We start from the raw sequence: 18,776 nt of genomic DNA, 5'->3' as shown, positions 1-18,776 counted from the left end.
TGACGGAGCCACGAGAGAAGCAAACACCGTGGGGAACACGGGGGGCTAGCAGCTCCCAAATCGACAACCAAGTCAGTGGTGAGTTCAAGAAGATGATTCAGAGACCAAGGGACTATTTGCAGCAAAGTGAATCAACACTTAACCATTCTTTGTGGCCCACGAATAAGTTGTTAAGCACACTGGCCTCACAGAAGGACACAGGGCTGAAGAGCCCCAGTGTCTGTGGCTCTGGACCACAGGGACAGCGCCCTCTCTCCATCGCTGATAACCCTGGGGGATCAGCACACACGACGTTTGCAGAACCCCTCTGCATGACTGCCATACAAACCAGTCATGCCTCCCACCTCGGGGTCATCAAGCCTCATCCTAACACTGAGGAGAACCCTCCAAGCATCCATGTTTCAAAGAAATTGCCTTCACCATCCACACGATGGAGGATGGTGACCTGGTCCCACCCCCCGCAAGGACCATTCTCCCTCTGAGCCTTCACTTAAGCTGTTCCTTCCACCTAGAATGTTCTAGCCTCCTCCATTCCTTCCAAACATTCTTACACATTCTTCAGTGTAAAGTGAGGGTTAAATCAGGTCAGAGAGAACAAATAAATTTTACCTCATGTGATAATTCTAAACTAGTGGTGGTGGCTGTGGGAGGGCTGTGTTACTAGAGGAGACAGACCAGACTGGAGGGGGAGGGGAGAGAGTGAGAGGGGGAGGGGAGGGGGGGGGAGGGGAGAGGGGGGGGGGGGGGGGGGGGAGGGGGGAGGGGAGCCTGGGGACTAAGGGGAGGAAGGCACAATGCCCAGCACTTTCCGTTTCTGGATTCACGGGCTGAAACCCGGAGCACCTCACCAGCCTCACCGGGAAACGGGGACAAGCGTGAGCTTCCTGAGGAGCGAAACGAGGCGGCACGGTTTTCCCTACCGCACGGGTGACACAGTCACGGGCTCCAGGCACTCCACCACTGCGGGTGCCCCTGCTCGCGCCCTCCCTCCCCTCTCACAGGAAAGGTCCAGGAGTCCCGAAAATCAGGGAAAAGGGAAAATACAGCAACAGTCAAAGGATACGTCCAGCAAGCTGATCATCTCCCTGCGAGTGTTTGAGTCGAATCCAAGGAATTTTACTGTCTGCTTCTGAACATTCAAATGGAAAGGGTGGGAATCCGGGTCTTTGAAGGCGGGAGAGAACCTCCCAGAGGCAGGTGCGCTGCTCAGCAGCCCCTCAAGCTAACCCTGAGCTCCGGTCCCCTCCTCTGCCAGGGGGAGTAACAGCAATAATGATACTTGCCCCAGAGGCCGGCTGTGGATGAAGCAGACAATGCGAATTCCTAGCGCAGCGCTTGGACACGGTTCGCTCCTAGCAGGACAGCTAACTCTGTAGGGGCGAGCCCCCACACCTCGTCCCCAGAATCGCCCCCCGTGGTCGGAACTATCAGGATCCCGTTTTGTAGACGAGGACACGGAGGCCCAGAGAGCTTGAATAATTTGCCACCAGCAGGGGCGGGCAGGGTCTAAAGGCAGGCCCTGGAGGACAGCCCTGACACCTTGCTTGCTCACCGGCTGGCGCCTGCTTGGAGCTGTCTCCCTGGCCCCCACCTTACCTGGCCGCACCTGGAAGCCAAAGACCCTGCAGCCGTCCCCTCTTCTCTCACCCCTTCTCAGCAGAAGCCAGGGTGGAGCAGAGAGTGGAGACCGTCCGGCCAGGGCCTGCGCCCGCTCAACCCCAACCTGTCTCTCGAGGGCCCGAGGGCTCTCGCTGGGCCTTCTCCTCCTCCTCTGTGTCCTACATCTCAGTCCAGTCCTGGCCCTCGCTCCACCAGCGGGAAGCCTCAGACCGCCCGTCCCCATCCCTGTCCCCATCCTCGTCCCTGTTCCCGACCCCATCCCTATCCTCGTCCCCATCCCCATCCCCGTCTCCATCACCATCCCTGTCCCCATCTCTGTCCCCACCCCCATCCCCATCCCTGTCCCCATCCTCGTCCTTGTTCCCGACCCCATCCCTATCCTCATCCCCATCCCCATCCCCGTCCCCACCCCCATCCCCAACCTTGTCCCCATCCCCATCCTTGTTCCCGACCTCATCCCCATCCCCGTCCCCATCTCTGTCCCCATCCCCAACCTCGTCCCAGTCCCTGTCCCTAACCCGTCCCCCTGTCCATCCCCATCCTGGGCCAGACAAGAAGCCAGGACCTGGGAGTCGGAACCACAGCTCCATGGAATAGGCCCTCAATCTGCACTGTCCCACAGCATCAAACTGGTATGTCTGGGGAGACGTCACGGGTCAGGTCACCCTCAGCCCAACTTTTCCTCCCAGGACCCCCCCAATCCTTCCTGCAGCATCACCCCCGCCCCCCTGCTGGACACCCTCATGTCCCCAGGGTCTCCTTCTGCATCTGCATCTGCAGAGCTCATGACCCCAAGCCTGACCCCCACACACACCCGTCCCTCGCCCCCACCCCCCACGCTTCACCTCTCTTAGGTTCCCATAAACTTTCTGGAAAGTTCCAAGGAAGAACTTACCTTTGGAAAAGGCCTCATTCAGAAGTGTCCTGAGTTCATGGACATCGATCTCAGAATCCTGGAAAGAGAAACCCAAATGTAAGTCACACCAGGTCCTGGCAAGTTTCCAGGGTCTGAGGTTGATGTGGACCAGACAGCACGTCCAAAGGCCCCAGGGCATCTTTAGAAACTCTAGTTCTCAGCTCCTCTGGGGTCCCCCACAGCCTGGTGGGAGTGTGGCGAAGGCGGGACCAGGAGCCACGCGCTCGCCGCCAAGCGTCCTTGTGACCTCAGAACGATGTGGCCTCCGTAATGGAGTAAGGACCTGTGGTTTTGTAAACTTGTGAACACCATATACACGCTCGATGGAATGTGTCATTCATGTGATGTTATTTCTGCAGGTTCACAGCCGCCAGGTGACAGAGCTGCGACTCGAAACCTAACACGGTCTCAGCCAAAGCACCCCCTCCTAAGGCGGCATCTCACGCAGGAGCCCCCCAAACTGGGTGTGGAAGTGTCAGGGAAGATTTCCGGAGTGCGCCAGAGGGAAGGTTTGCGCTTTAATCTCAGATGGGACAGGCCTTGGGCAGGACACACGAGGTATGGAGAAGGGCGCGGGGCTGGGGTCTGGTTCCAAGTGACCCTGTGACCTCAGCCGTGTCTCCTCCCCTGTGCCTGTGGTTTCATCCTTTGTACTGGTGGCCTCACCGCCCAGGCCCGGTGCAGCTCCCGGAATCCTGGTCTGAGCATCCAAATAAAGCAGAAATAGACTCATTTCTGTGAGACTTCTTCAACAGTGAAGGAACTGTGTGTGCAGTTTCATTTCCTGCAAAGGGTTCTGACATATTTTTTTCTATTCCATTCTCTGTCCTGAACGTCCCCCGGGGTGGACAGTACTGTTTCTCCCCTTCTGTTAAGGACTGAACGTGTGTGTCCCCCAAACCCCTGTGTGGGAGCCTGAGCCCAGTGTGATGGTCTCAGGAAGGAGCGTGTGCGGGAGGTGACCAGGCCCCGAGTGAGGGTGGAGCCCCTGCGGTGGGATCAGAGCCCTTGCAAAGGGGCCCCAGAGCCCCCTGGCCCCTCTCTCCACCAGGAGAGCACGTGGGGAGGCTGTCTGCAGCCAGGAAGGGGGCTCAGCCCAGACCCCGGCCCCCTGAACCGGACCTCGGACGTCAGGCCCCCTGCACCGGACCTCGGATGGCCGGCCCCCTGCACCGGACCTCGGACGTCAGGACCCCTGCACCGGACCTCGGATGGCTGGCTCCCTGCACCGGACCTCGGACGGCCGGGCCCCTGCACCGGACCTCGGACGGACGGCCCCCTGCACCGGACCTCGGATGGACGGCCCCCTGCACTGGACATCGGACAGCCGGCCCCCGGATCTGGGAGCAATCAGGGTCTGTTGTTTACGGGCTGTCCGCGGTGCTTGGTGCAGCAGCTGGAGCCGAGACACCATCCAAGGCCCTGGGGTAACTTCCAGTAGCCCCCAGAGAGCAGCGCATCCACTCGACTTATGGGGCCACATGGCCCCACAGGCCTGGAACGTGATAAACCCAAGTCTGCACACAGCACGGGGCGGAAAGGGGCAGGGGCACCACTGGCACCAGACCTGGTGTGGATGCCGCGGCCGAGCAGCGAGGGTGGCAGCCGGGGTAGGTGAAGCATACCGATTTAGGGACGTCTTGCTGCCCCACTTGTGGATTTTCTATTTCCTGAAGGGTCCATCGATGCAGGGAGACACGGCTTTGGGACCATCACTGTCCCCGCAACACAGGGAGGAGCCCAGAACTGAGATGGGAGGAGGCCGCGGAGAGAAGCTGGGCCCCTCACCCTTCGGCCCACGGAGATGCCAGGGGACAGAGGCTGAAGCGGCCTGAGGTCTTGGCCACCCTCCTGCCCGTGGGGAGGGTGTGTTGGCCCCACTCACCTTCCCCGCAAGCTTCCCCAGCAGGCTCCCGAACTGGCCGTCCTCTTGGTCCACATCGCCGGGGTGCGGCTGACGGGAAGCACAGCACAGAGTTAGCGGGGGGTGGGGGGTCGCTGGGAGAACGAAGATTTCACATCCGTCACTCCCTGTTACTACTGCACACCCACCACATGCCGGCGCTGGCTCCGTGGGGCGCGGGGCGGCCTTGCCTCCCAGATGTGGGGAGGTGATCCCGTTAGCCCTGAATTTCCAGTTTCAACCCATAATCGCTTCGGAGAAGGACAGAAGGACTGACCGCAGAGAATCTCCGTCTGGCCTGGGGGCCCCCAGAGGCCCCCCCAGAGACCTCCCAGGAGTCTGTGAACCCCAGAAACCACGTGAACATGTTGGGTAGTGTCCATGTGTGTTTTCCTAGCGTTCCTCAGACTCTCAAATTGCCACAGGATTCAAAAGTAGTTGGGGTCACAGCCTAGTGGACATAGCAGAAGTCGGAGCCAGAAGACGGGGTTCGGACACGGGAGGGGCTGTGCGGCGGTTTGCCCCAGGCTCCTAGCACCCTCCCTACTCCCTCAGTCTGTGGTTAAATGACGAGGCTGCTCCCCGGCGCTCCTTCCAAAAGCAAACACCAGCTGATGGAGTCAAAGTCCCATTAAAGTTACAAACGTTACGTGATTGGGTCTGTCCAGGGACTTCCGGCCTGACGGGGGCCCCACTCCCAATGTCCCCACCGACAGACGGGAAGTCACACGCTTTCCGGGAGGCTTCAGGAGTTCCCAGAAAGCCGAGTCCACGTTCTAAAACCATCGCCCGGAGAAGCAGAAAAGGCCGGACGTGGCCCAGCGACACCGTACAGACGGGAGTAACAAGGACGGTGGCCATGCTCACCGTTGATGGGGGCTCACTACCTGCCAGGCACCTCACAGATTAATTCCCTTGCTGCTCATGACTGTTCTGTGGGGTGGGTCCCACTGCGGACCACACGGCATACGCGCAGTTAACACCAGGACTGCACCTCTGGTCGGCTTTGGAGCCGTGATCCGAGCGGCAGCTCATGCGCTTCTCCGCCTTTAGTCAGAAAACCAGAGCACATGCTCTGGGGGCCAAACACGCCTGCAGCCCCGGGGCTGCCTCCTTGTCCGCAGCAGGGGGACAGCCACGCCTCCCTACCGCTTACACACGCAATGAGCAAATCCGAGACCACGTCTGAACTTTCCAGAAGAAAAATGATAAATGCTTGTCATCACACGTACGTGACTTTCAAGAGGTTTTGTAGAATAAACGGGTTACATTGTTCCCATCACACAATACACTACATGCCGAAGTCTAGTGGGATGTCCACCAACTCCGGACGTGGGGGTAGATTCTATTATCCTCGGGGGGAGGGGGTTGTGAAATTACAAACCAAACAACAAAAGCCACAAAGCCAGGATACGGAAGCGGGCACACGCAGGTGGGCGGCAGGCACACTGCCACCAGGTGGGAGCACCGCACACAGATCACGGGAACAATAGTCATTTGCGTGATGGCGTATGTGGAAACTTGCAGTTTGCTCGTTCCTTTAAAGAGATTTCCTGGATGCCTGGCACGTGGCAGGGGCCGTCCCTGCAATCTGTAAGTCCTGAGTCCCCCACAGACGTGACCCCCGTGTGCATCTGTGTGCGCGTGTGGGGCCCTGGAATCCTGGGAATCTCATGCATCTCTGTGAACCTCGCGCATCTCTGCAGGACCTCGTGAGGGAAGGCTGGGCGCTAGGCTGGGGGCTCCTGGCTCACAAAGGGTCAGAGCCCCAAGCTCGTGCAGAAGCCCCCGGGCGACTCAGGAGCAGCAACCATGAGCTGAGACTGGGGCGTCCCAAGGGAGAGCGGTGAGCACCTGCAACAGGAAGAGTCTTCCCGTGAAACAGCAGGTGTTTCAGGAAACCCTGAGACCACGGGAGGGGGAGACAGGAGCCCCCGCAATGCCTGGACTTGAACTCCTGGCAACCTGGTGCTATGGGAGCCTGGGGCCAGCCTTCCGTCAAGTTAACAGAAACCAAAAAGGAGCAGAAGGCTAGCTCCTACCACCCGAATTGCAGGCTCAGACCCACGCCCTCCATTCGGGCACACGGGCCTTTCTGACCCCTAGGACAGCAGCAAGAGAGGCCACTGTGAGAGAGGAGTCCACGAGGAGGCTGGGCCTCTCCCCGCGGCAGGGTGGGGGCGGGGCAGCTCCGTCACCAGGAGCCACCAGCCCGGAAAGCGCCGGTGCAGGCATCCCACTGACCCGCGGCAGGGGCGCTGCTGGGCACCAGCCGTCCAGGATCTGACTGGAATGCGCCACGCGGAAAGTGGGGGTGGGCGATTCTGTCTCCTGAGCTCGTGACGTAAGCCCCAGAGCTAACCTGAAGCTAAGAGAACACTGTGTGAACTCTACTGGAATTTATTTTAAAAACATAAAATAACACCGAATGAATGAGTGAGTGAACGGACCCCAGGGCTTCTCGCGCCTGCAGGAACAGGAGCGTGCAAACCCACCAGGTGCCTCTGCCAGCCCGGCTCAGCCAGACCTGAACCCACAGCCACGGGGCCGACGGGCGGCAGTGGCCCCGTGAAGACAGAGCCGCCCACCCCCAGCATGTGCTGGTGCAGACAGGGCAGGGCGGCCTGCGACATGACCCCTCACGGAGCAGCCTCCACAAGGGCCACCGGAGGAAAAAGACAGTGGGCTGAGGACGGGAGCGGGCGCACTTTCCTCCTCCGGCCTCTGCCCTGACCTTGCCCCTCCACGGGGCCCCCAGACTGAGTGCTCACTCCAGCACCCCCAGACCCCTCACACACAGCCTGAGACCCGTCTCCGGCATGTCTGGATGAGCTTTCTTTCATCGGTTTCATGCGCCTCCACCATCTGTCCCCAAGAGCCTGCAGGTCTGAGAGCAGGGGCTGAACTCTCCCTCCCACTGCCTTCTCTGTCCCACCCAGAACTGCTCAAGAGCACAGGCCCGTTCTGTCTGAGGGTCCCACCGACGGATGCGGGGGACAGACGCCCGGCCCCCGGGGGTAGGAATGAGCCACCCAGCCTGGGTCACCCTGCTGCTGTCCCATCTTTGTCAGGAAGGACCAGAGCCTAGGAAATGTTGTGGCCCTGACGAATAAAAGGTCATCATCCTTAATATGTAAAGAACTTCTACAAATCAACAAGAAACCTCGAATGCCTGGTATGCCACAGTGCCAGAGCTTCTGTTCTGAAAAATTTCATACCTCATGTGGGTTTCCAGTCACCACAGCCCCCATCTCCCTGGAACACAAAGAAAGGAGAAAAACAAATACGGTAAGTAAACAGGACAGCTGACCGGGTTCTTTCAGGAAGCATTTTACTTTTCTGAAGCATTGGCTTCCCACCCAAGACCCTCAGTCCCTACTAGCACCAAACTGCACGGACTGAATCTTGACCCACATCCCTCCCTTCTCCCCCCAATCCCCACCCCCCCAGGGTTTGTCACCAGACCCTTCATGAAACCTGAAATGTTTGCCCTAGTGGCCCTACTCATGGGGGATTCTCTCACCACCTGGTCACTCCTCCCCAGGAGACCCAGCTCCGTGAATCCCTATAGACACTGCCTCTGGACAATGAGCCAGCAAGCCCACAGGCCGTGTGTGCACGCAAACCCGTACATGGTGTGTGGTGTAATGTGCGTGTGCGGTGTATGTTGTATGCATGTATGTGTGCAGTGTGGGGGGGTGCGCATGGGTGTGCATGTGTGTGGCGTGTGCACTCATGTGTATGTGTGTGTGGCATGTGCATGTGTGTGTGCACTTGTGTGGTATGTGTATTGTGTGGTGTGCATGCATGTGTGTGTGATATGTGCAGTGTATGCCTGTGTGCAGTATGTGTGGTGTGTAATATGTGTGATATGTGCATGTGTGTGGCATGTGAGTGCATGGGTGTGTGTGTGTGGCATGTGCACGCCTGTGTGTGGTGCGTGTGCATGGGTGTGTTGCAGCTTGTACATGTGCAAGTATGTGTGTGCATGGGTGTGGTGCGTGTGCATGGGTATGTGTGCAGCGTGTGCATGTGAGTGCATGGGTATGTGCAGGTGTGTGGTGCGTGTGCATGGGTGTGTTGCAGCTTGTGTATGTGCAAGCATGTGTGTTCATGGGTGTGGTGTGTGTGCATGGGTGTGTGTGCAACGTGTGCATGTGAGTGCATGGGTATGTGCAGGTGTGTGGTGCGTGTGCATGTGAGTGCATGAGTGTGGTGCGTGTGCATGGGTGTGTGCGGAGGAGGCAGTGACCCCTCTGGATCCCACTCCCTGGGCTCAGAGACCATCCCTGCTGGAGGAAAGCCCTCTGCCCAGCCTCGACCTGTTGGAAGCCAACAGCCTGGTGTCCCATAGATCCACAGGGGAGGGAAGGGGACACCGAGCGAAGGACCCGTGGGAACAGGGAGTTTTACAGATTCCGTCTGGGCCAGGGCAGCTGTGACCCAGGCCCTGCACCTGCCAGGCCACACGTGCCCCCGGCCCCCAGCACCGCAGGAGGACAGGATACACACAGGGCCTTGGCCTTCCGTGAGAACAGCCTCAGGCAGAATTCTCCGTCCTGGAAGGGCTCGAAGGTGGATGGCACGATCAGGTACTCCCCCGGCGTCAGCTGCAGCCGGCCGGACACCTCCCGCAGGTTGGCGTGGGTGCTGGAGCGCATGCAGGGCTAGCGGCCCAGGAAGAAGTTCCGGCCCAGGGGCGCGTCCGTGTGGCCCTGAAGCTGCACAAAGCAGGGCAAGGTGAGTGTCCCTTGGAATCGTGGAAGACGGCAGCTCCAGAGTGTGGTCCTATGCTCCGATTTGGGGATGGCTGATTTTTAATGCCGGGCTACGAACCGGGAGGCCTCGGGTTCTGCTGAGGATGCGCCCGTGTCCCCCAGCGGGTGTATTTGGGCACTTCTGGCACCAGGCCCCGTGTGAGACACTGACCCTGTTGATGCCACGGTGGCCGACCCCTTGCCCCCTCCCCGGTTAAGCGAAGGGCCGCAGAGCAGGGTCTCAGGTGCACACTGCGCTCCTCGCTGGGGATCTCCCTCACGAACCCCACTATTGATCCTGCAGACCCTTCTCTGAGGCTGTAACTGGGCGGCCCTGAGCCCCCATCTCGGGCCTGAGGCTGGGGGGCGAGCTGAAATCCTGCTCCTCAAGCCAAAGCAGCCAGAAGGGCCCGTTTGCCTCTGCTTCTGGTAAACCGTTTGCAAGCGGAGGGCCAGTCGTCTGGGAGGCCCCCCAGGCACCCCGCGGCCCCTCTGCTTGGTGGTGGGAGGGGCTGGTGTGTGACGCAGGCTAATTAGTGAGTGCAGGGTGCCCGGGCTGTCATTTCGGTGACTAAGCCTCCCGTGGTGCTGCGTCTTTACGACCAATCTTCCTCAAGCTGCCTGCGTCAGAGGGCGGGTGCTGAGAAGCCGCAGGGCCGTGGCTTCTGTGTGACCTGGATCGCAGGTCTGCTAAGCGGAGGAGGAAAGTGGGGCCACCTGCCCCCAGCGCCCCTGCCGGTCGGGACTGCACGGGGATCTCCAGCCAGTTCCTGCTGACCTAGGTCCAAGGGCAGCCAGTGCGCTTAGGCCCCCTGCAGACTTCCATATTCCGGGCAGGAGACTGCTAGAGGGGCGGCCAGCAGGGGCCCCGCCAAGGGCGAGGTGTTAGGGAGCTACTACCATTCTTGCCGTCCCTGACTCAGCTGGGGGGGGCAGGGGACCCCAGGAACAGGCACTCAATAGGGGTGAAGCAGGAAGCGCACTCTCTCCATGGGAAAGAGGCTCACAGTTACAGCAAGGTCCCCGGTGCGGCAGATTAGAGAGCCCTGTTTGGGGGCCCGCGTGGAACTGGAGGCAAGAAGGGGTCCCTCCGTCCTTCCAGGGGCCCCACCAGGTCCCTGACCCACAACCTGTCTCGGCAAGGCCCAGCCAGGAGTGACAATGCAGGGTCAGGGAGGGTCAGAGGCAGGTGGCCCTCAAGGTGTGGGCCCAGGGCCAGCCCGAGCATCCTGGGGGACGTGTTAGGAGTGCAGGGTCTCAGGTCCCACCCCAGCCCCATGGCACCAGGAACTCTGGGGCTGGCCACCAGCTTTCAGAAGCCCGGGGTCCCTGGCGCAGCAGCTGGGGAGCTGCTGACGGTGCACAGGACCCACAGTGACACGTGTGGGGCCCCAGGAAGCACACCGTGTGTGCGTGTGATCGCTGTCTCACACACAGAGGGGACATTTCTGATGGGAACCACCACCCAAGACGTGACACAGATTTGGATTATTTTCTCGTAGCGAAGAAGTGTGCACTCCCCATCGTCCGTATTGTCTCCACGTGAGCTCTATAACCAGTGATGTGTGTTTGGGAGCCAGCCGGCAGGCGGCCCACAGCACCGACAGGGTCCTGAGAATGTGGGCCCCCGTCGGCATGTGCCACACAGCTGGCAAATCTGGGAAAGCCAGGGTCACTGGCTCACCGGATTGTATGGGAGAACCAGCTTCCCTCCGAGGAAGCAGCCCCTGTGGCGTGCCTGCCCCCGAAGGCCGCCAAGCCACATCCTCACGAAGGAACGAGGCCTCGGCCAGCGCTCACGTACCTCTCTGGGGACCTGCGGAGCAGAAGGAAAGAGCAGGTCACAAGAGACGGCGAGGCCCGCCCTCTGTGCCCTGCAACCCTCCCCACATCATGCAGACAGACCGTCCTGGGTGAACTCCGAGGCCGTCTGAGACCAGTGCACCCTAGAAGTCTGAAGGGGAAAAGGGGCTGGTTTTTTACTTTATTTTCCAGTTGTGTGATCGGCGAGGACCCCACATTCCTGGGGGGCTTGATGAGAGCTAATATCTCACAGACCTGCATGCCTGCGCCCAAACCCAGAGCGGCGAGGCCCGTGGAAGGAAATGCAGGATCCTGAGCCCGGGGAACAGGCCTGAGCCGGTCGTCACAGCAGGAAGATGATGGCGGCCAGGGAGTGGGACAGACACGCGGGCCTCCTCAGCCTCCGGGGCATCAAGGCTGCTCCCCAGTTGGTGACAGGCTTTCAACCGACCCAGCTCTCCGGACTGCGGACATCCAGAGCCTTAGGAGTCAGTTAGGGGGTCATGGAACCGTGCCCCCTACGACCCTAGGTGCTCCCTACGACCCCAGGTGCCCCCGCGACCTCAGATGCCCCCCTACAACCAGGTGCTTCCTACAAACCCAGGTGCTCCCCACGACCCCAGGTGCCCCCTATGACTCCAGGTGCCCCCTACGACCCCAGGTGCTCCCTATGACCCCAGGTGCCCCCCTACAACCAGGTGCTTCCTACAAACCCAGGTGCCCCCCATGACCCCAGGTGCCCCCACAACCCCAGGTGCCCCCCTACAACCAAGTGCTTCCTACAAACCCAAGGGCCCCTCACAACCCCAGGTGTCCCCTATGACTCAAGGTGCCCCCCTATGACCCCAGGTGCTCCTATGACCCCAAGTGCCCCCTACGACCCCAGGTGCCCCCCTACAACCAGGTGCTTCCTACAAACCTAGGTGCCCCCCTGACCCTAGGTGCCCCCACAACCCCAGGTGCCCCCTATGACTCCAGGTGCCCCCTATGACCCCAGGTGCCCCCTATGATCCCAGGTGCCCCCCTACAACCAGGTGCTTCCTATAAACCCAGGTGCCCCCTATGACTCAAGGTGCCCCCTATGACCCCAGGTGCCTCCTATGCCCCAGGTTCTCCCTATGACCCCAGGTGGCCCCTATGACCCCAGGTGGTCCCTATGACCCCAGGCTATGACCCAGGTGCCCCCCTATGACCCCAGGTGCCCCCCTATGACCCGGTGCTCCCCTATGACCCCAGGTTCCCCCCAAGCCCCCAGGTGCCCCCTATGACCCCAGGTGCCCACCTATGACCCTGGTGCCCCCCATGACCCCAGGTGCCCCCTATGACCCAGGTGCCCCCCTATGACCCCAGGTGCCCCCCTATGACCCCAGGTGCCCCCTATGACTCCAGGTGCCCCCTATGACTCCAGGTGCCCCCTATTACCCTAGGTGGATGCTCACAAAAGCACGCAGAGCGCCTTCCCAGGCTTGGTCCCCACGAGCAGGGTCTGGTCTGACGCTATCACGCTCTAGGTGGGATGGAAGGGCCAAGCTCGGGGAGAACTGAGGTTATTTGAAATCCCTTTCTCCCGCCATCAAGCCGGGATTATGTTTCAGCATGCATTCTTCCATGATGAGAGACGCACATACCACAGCCTGAACTCTAAAGCCCTGAGTTCCAAGAGAGGCGAAGGGAAGGGCCCGGACATGGTACGGGCTTGGCAACTGGTTTCTTATCACAACACTTCTTTTTCATGCATTAATTTATACCGAGATGTTGGGCCTCCATCCACTCTTGTTCTTCCGATTAAAATTGTATTTTTCTCAAGAAATTAATTCTTCACAAAATTACATAAAAACAACTGCCACGAATCCCTCTAGAATTTGTTACAAGGAGCCTTTGTCCGTATAAAAAGTGAATTGCGATTTGTTCCTGGCTGGGCTTGTCAGGCCCCAAAGGCCTTGCTTTACCACATCCATGAGGCCACAGAGCGTTACCTGCACGCACCGCAGCCTGGGACAGAGCTGCGGTCCCCAAGCCAGGGGCACCCGGACCGAAGGTGGCCGTGTGGCTCCTCACCCCAGCCATACCTGCCTGTGTGTCCCAAGAAGCGTCTCAAGATCGCCCAGCATGGGAGGAAAGGAGAATCTCTGACTCCCATATCCGGCCTCCCTTCCCCTTTTTCAAATGCCTCGGGCCCCCGTTCTTGACTCCTGTCCCCTGAGGAGCCTATACTTGGAAAGTCTAATGAGTGCAGTAACCCTGAGCCCTCGAGGACAAGCAAAGTTTAAGGGATTTCGCATCTGAATGTTGTTAACAGCAGAGATATAAGTGGTAGAAATGAATCTCTAATGTTGGAATTCAGGTCCCGGGAAAGCCACTGGGAGAGGCATTCACGGGCGCAAAAAGAGTGCTTGATGAGGACCATTCAAGTGATAGCAAAGACGCACCCCGATTCCCAGCCAACACAGTCCAACCAAAGACATCCAGTGTGGGAATGGGTGACCCAGCTCCAGGTACCTTGTAGACAGTGTAGCCGATGCTGAGCATGCCCTGTCCTATTCTCTTTCTGCGCCGACGATTCTTCTGCATCAGACCCAGCAGCACCGTGCAGCAGGGTTCACCGACGCCCCCCCTCCTGGCTGTCATCCCCCTCCTCCAGATGGATTTTGAACTGAGGATTGATCCAGTAAGTGGCTGGAGGTCGCCGGAAGGTCGCCGGGAGACCCCCCCGAAGGGGGTGATGAGGCGGAAAGAATACAGGGGAAGAGCCTTGGTCACCCCAGAGAATGCGCAGCTGGTGGTAAGCGGGCCTCGGCGAGTCTCCCTTGCAGGGTGGCGGGCATCCCCTCCTCCCCCCCACCCCTTCCACGCACCCACAGACGCATCCCGCGGCATCCCGCGCCATCTGGAAACTTTGCACGGGTCCATCTGATCAACCAGGGGCCCAGACACGCTCGACTGGGAATACTCGAGGTCTGATGGCCCCAGGGCTGCCCTGGGACACTCACAAGTGACCCCCAAGTCTTCCAGGGGAAACGGTTCACGTCCCCAGTTCTCAGCTCCTGGCCCATAAAGACGAGCCCACCTCGGGGACGGCGATCTCAGGCTGTGAGGGAGTCACGGCCATAGACACAGCCCGTCGGGTGAGCGTCTGTCCCCTGCCCTGGGGGCTGACCCTGTGCCCCTCGGCCAGATGGCTGCAGTGCTGAGACACCAGCCCCCAAGAGGACGTCATGGACTGTGCGTGAGGGAGAACAATGGGCAACCAAAAAACATACACCTGTGGGCATTCTGAAAGACTGCTTCCCTCCAAAGAGGACTGAAAACTCTCTTGAAACCGCGACTCCACAAGCTGAGGCACAGAGAGCTCAAGGGTCGTCGGAGGGCACAACGGGGCTCTAGGACACTCGGGCGGCCGAGCGTCACTGAAGACGCCGGGCCCAGCGGGCATCCACACGCTAGGGCCTCAGCAGGGCCTGGGGGGAGGACAGGCCGGGGTGTCCTCACATCCCCTAAATGAGGTAAAGCGCGGTGAGATAACAAGGCATGCACAGTGACCAAGAGCCACAGGCTGTTAACGAGAATGTTACTTATTCAATCCCACCTCCCCAGAATCTCCACACCCACATTGTTTATTTGGGGCACGAGTGCGAGGCTTTTAAGGCCAAATCTCTACAGCTTCCCAGGAGACAGGCAGCTCTGCAACCGCACCCCTGCATACGGACACCGTTCCCAAAGGGCAGGCACGCCCGCACAGTCAGGCCGCTCCCGACTGCTAGCTGGCCACGCCGATGGGGTCACCACGGAGCTTCTGTGCAGATCCCTCCGGCGCCCTGACCGCTCCGCGCTCTCAAAGCGACCCACGCCAATTTCCTACCCGCCTTCCAAGCACTCGCTAACGGCGAGCATATTTTAATTTCTCCCAAATGCAACATTACGGCAATCTCTTCATTTTTTGTTTACTCCTTAACAGAGCTGGAGAAGAGAATGAGCCATAAAAATAAAGCCCCCCATTTACAGGACAGCCCCGGTTCACGCGGCGCCTTGCACGGGGGCATCAACGCTACGTCCTGAGGGTCAAGCAGCAGAGCTCAGTGGAGGTGCGGGGCTCGGGCTGGACGGGACGAAGGAAGACACAGTGGTCAGGACGCAGCCTGCGTGCACGTGGGATTTTATGATGATGCTGAGCGCAGCCTTACAATGAGCTGCGTCTGGGCAGGGGGCTGGGGAGCTGGGGGTGGAGGGAGCGGGCTCTGCTCTCCTTCATTTCTCCTTAGGGAAGTGGGGTCGGTTTTTCAGGGTCTTCCTCCTGCTGCTGATTCGACCTAAGAGGAGGCTGTGCCGATGCATCAGTGACGTCCGTCCGGCGAACTGGGGAGGGTTCCCCACCCAGGGAGATGAGGGCCCCGGGTCAGTGCAGAGGCTGGGGTTGCACAGACCATCCTCACCAGGGTGTGGCTCCCGTGGCAGCAGGGAGTGGCCATCCCGGAGCCCCGGCTCAGGCCCCCCCCCCACCCTCATGGCTCGGGCGCACAGGCTTAGCACAGCGCCGACTACCGAAGCAGCAGAGCGTCCGGGGCTGGGGGGGACACGTGTCCACCAGAGGCTGGGAGAAGCCCAAGAAAGGAGCACGGTGAGTACAAGGAAGCGCGTCCTTGAGGGGCAGGGCAGGTGGGGGAAGCGTGAACGCACTGGACACACAGAAGCTACAGAACGGTGTTCCCTGAGCCACTGTCCACCCTGCCGCCCTGGCCTCTAAGCCCAGGGAGAAGTGCGGGCCCCGAGGGATGCCAGGAGCCAGCGAACAGGCCGAGGCATTGCCCAGCTCAGGGAGGACAGGCCAGAGGGACTTGGTGCCCCGCAGCCCTCCCTCTGCCTCACCTGGGAAGTTCGAGCAGCCCCCGGCGGTGGAGCCCTGAGTCCAGCGGCCGTTGAACAGGACCAGGTCCCATTTGTGCAGCTCCTCGCTGCTCAGGGAGTCCAGGAACAAGTTGCAGATCTCCAGCCGAGAGAACTGCCTCAAGAAATCCAAATATGACATCCTGGGGGCAGAAGACCAGGGTTCTGGGTCCACAGGGCAGGCTCCAGCAGAAAGGAGGGCGTGCCTACCGGGCCCAGCACGGAGCAAGGGGCCAGCTCTGACCCTGTCCACGTCCGCGGGGTCGCTGTCCCAGTCCCTGGCTACTGTTGGCGTCTCCATTTTATAAGAGAGCCCCCCTGCACGGCAGAGGGACGGAACAGTAAACAGGCCCTGCCTTTGGGGTCGGGCACCTTGGAGCCTGCAGAGGTGTCCTCCAATTGAACTCTGCCCAGCAGAGATGACCCTACTCCACGTCACGCTCAAGGGGCGTCCCTGTCATCAGTCCTAGCCCCCCTGCAAAGGAAGTCACCCTGTCTCGGGGCTAAGCCCAGCTTGGCGAGAGAGGAGTGGTGCTCTGCCTCAGTGGATGGAGGCAGGGACGCGGACACATGCAGGCCCCGAGGTCGGACCGCACGAGGGTAACGGGGGAGAAGAAGGATGCCCCCAGAGGGAGCCATGTCGAGTTCCTGAACCCCTGGAGACACGCTGCCCCTGGCCACCTCGAAGGATGGCTCCCGCCGACAGGGCTCACCAGAACTCGCCGTCCTCCACTTTCTTGTCCAGCTCCGCCTTCTGCCTGGAGTCTATGTCATTCCACTCTGGGGCACTGGGGGAAATCGCAAAATTAGAATCTTTAAAAAGCGAAGCGAAGGTGGTCATTCGTGAAAGGCTTGCTGCAACACACGCTGTTTCCCACAGCTAGACGTCCCCCTGAGGGCCAAGATGGACACGAGCCAGACCCCAGTGGGCAGGGGGGGACAGATGGGGGGACACACGCCCGGGAGGGACGTGGACCGATGACATGAACCCCAGTCGTGCCGCTGGGACGTGGCCCTAATTTCACTCCCAGGGTGACTTCCATTTCTAGCTGAGACTCCCAGGCCCCAAGGACAGGATAGTGGGTCCAAGAGAGGAGGCGTGACAGTGCCTGCCGGGCATGCACCCCCACGTCCACGGGCAGGTCATCGTTCTGGCTCATTGGTCAGGTGAGGATCCTGGGGGAGTCGGACCCTCTCTGGGCACACGCACACCGTCCACTTCCCAAGCCACCAGCAAAGGCCATCAAGCCCAGTGGGACAGCAATTTCCCTGAAGTCGTGTCACCCGAGAGGCCTCGTGCTGTGGCCTTTCCGTGGCCATGCCCAAATACTTCATTCAAATGTCATCTCCGGCCGCCTGACCTTTACCAAGCTAGGTCTCCTGAAAATACGTGTGCAGCATCTAGGAACCGAGCAGGATCAAGAAGTCCCTTCTCTGGATGCCTTCAGCAACCCGCAAGCCCTCCCCTCCCCGTGTGAAAGCCCGGCCGCGCGGGACCAAGGGGTCACACAGGAGGGCACCCAGGACCCCTTCAACTCATGGAAACATTCATCCATCAAACCCAAATCTCAGAACGTGCTTGTTATAAACAAAGCGTAGGGACAAGCTGGAGAATTCTGGATCTGACCTAAATCTCCCAATTGGTTTTTGAACCTAAAAAAAATCTAAATCATTTAACTGGACGTTGGGCTGACTTTGGGGTGTGGCTCAGAGACGCAGGGTCCTCCTGCCCGACCAGCTGCTACAGAAATGGCCCCAGTCCTCTCCTGCCCCCACCACTGCCCCCCTCGCACCTGCCCCAGCCTCCCAGAGACGTGGGGGGTGGGGGGAGCTCATCAGGGAACGAGATGGGGTCACAGAAGCCCTCTGGGCAGCTTGCTAACCAGCTGTCAGCTGAAACGGCCAAAACTTAGAGTGTCAATTTTGTTCAGCCGGGACCCCCTTTCTGGGCAGTTGCCAGAACTGAGGTTTTAGGTTTTGCTCCAACTTGGACAACGGAATCAGCCTCTGTGGCCCTAGGGAACCACGTCTCTCCGTGGCGCACACCTGAAGGGAAGTGCGCGGTGGTGGGCAGTGGTGGGCAACATGGCCGCACGTGCTGAAGCCCCCTCCCAGGGCCCTTGCGCCATCGAGGAGCATGGGCAGTGCGGGGCGGCTCCCGCGAGGTTAGGGACCTATTGAGACGGGTATATTCCCATTTCCCAGGCGGGAGACCTGCGGGACGAGACCCTGTCTGGCCCTTCATGACCTTGTCGGTAGAGCAAGCGCCCCGTCCTGAGCCAGGGCGCCACGCCCGTCCACCCACCGCTGTCTACCGCCAGCTGGCCCCTGGGGTCGGATCCTAAGCTGGGCGCTGGGGGGCTTGGCGTTTGTCAGAGACCAGGGTCTGTGCGGTGGGAGGCGTCTGATCACCCCGGTGTGGCAGGTGGGAAACAGGCAAACCTTCCAGAGAGGGAGCGGCCAAACCTGCCAACGCCAAGCATACGCCCGGAGGCCAAGAATCCAGAGCGCGAGCTCTGCCTTTCTCAGCGGGACCCACGCGGTTCCCCTTCCTGGACAGCCGGCTTCCTCGGAAAACGCGGCCACGCTCACGCGCCACGGGTCTCCGCAGGACCGTGTTTTGCGTGACGCCTTTCCGCAGGGGGAGGCGGGGACAGGGAGAAAGAACCTACTCGTCACTCCAGGCCCCCGTCCACTCCACTTCGCCCCACGGGTTCCGGAGTCTGATCAGCTTCTCAGGACGGCCCCGGAAATCCACCTGCAAGGTCCACACGCGGAAGCCCCTGAGCCGCTGGGCTCCGCTGCCCCGAGCTTGTGACTGCCCCGCGTCCGCCCCGCTTCCGCCCCGCGTCCACCCCGCGCGTGCCCCCCGCCCGCGTCTGCCCCCACCCGCATC

General features: G+C 60.3%; 1 protein-coding gene across 1 annotated transcript in view; it reads right to left on the bottom strand.

Moving 5' to 3' along the window:
• LOC116625449 (calpain-8-like) overlaps nucleotides 1–18,776 on the bottom strand; it is a 41,769-nt gene that overhangs the window by 3,899 nt on the left and 19,094 nt on the right. Inside the window, 12 exon segments of the mRNA XM_032393971.1 lie at nucleotides 1,064–1,119; nucleotides 1,919–1,923; nucleotides 2,512–2,573; nucleotides 4,422–4,490; nucleotides 7,658–7,694; nucleotides 8,952–9,160; nucleotides 11,001–11,012; nucleotides 13,499–13,612; nucleotides 13,614–13,675; nucleotides 15,863–16,023; nucleotides 16,594–16,668; nucleotides 18,553–18,638. Coding sequence (XP_032249862.1) covers nucleotides 1,064–1,119; nucleotides 1,919–1,923; nucleotides 2,512–2,573; nucleotides 4,422–4,490; nucleotides 7,658–7,694; nucleotides 8,952–9,160; nucleotides 11,001–11,012; nucleotides 13,499–13,612; nucleotides 13,614–13,675; nucleotides 15,863–16,023; nucleotides 16,594–16,668; nucleotides 18,553–18,638 — 948 coding nt within the window.

This window comes from Phoca vitulina, unplaced genomic scaffold (genome assembly GCF_004348235.1).
Source record: "Phoca vitulina isolate PV1807 unplaced genomic scaffold, GSC_HSeal_1.0 scaffold78, whole genome shotgun sequence".
Lineage (NCBI taxonomy): Eukaryota > Metazoa > Chordata > Mammalia > Carnivora > Phocidae > Phoca > Phoca vitulina.
This window is presented reverse-complemented; position numbering and strand designations above follow the sequence as displayed.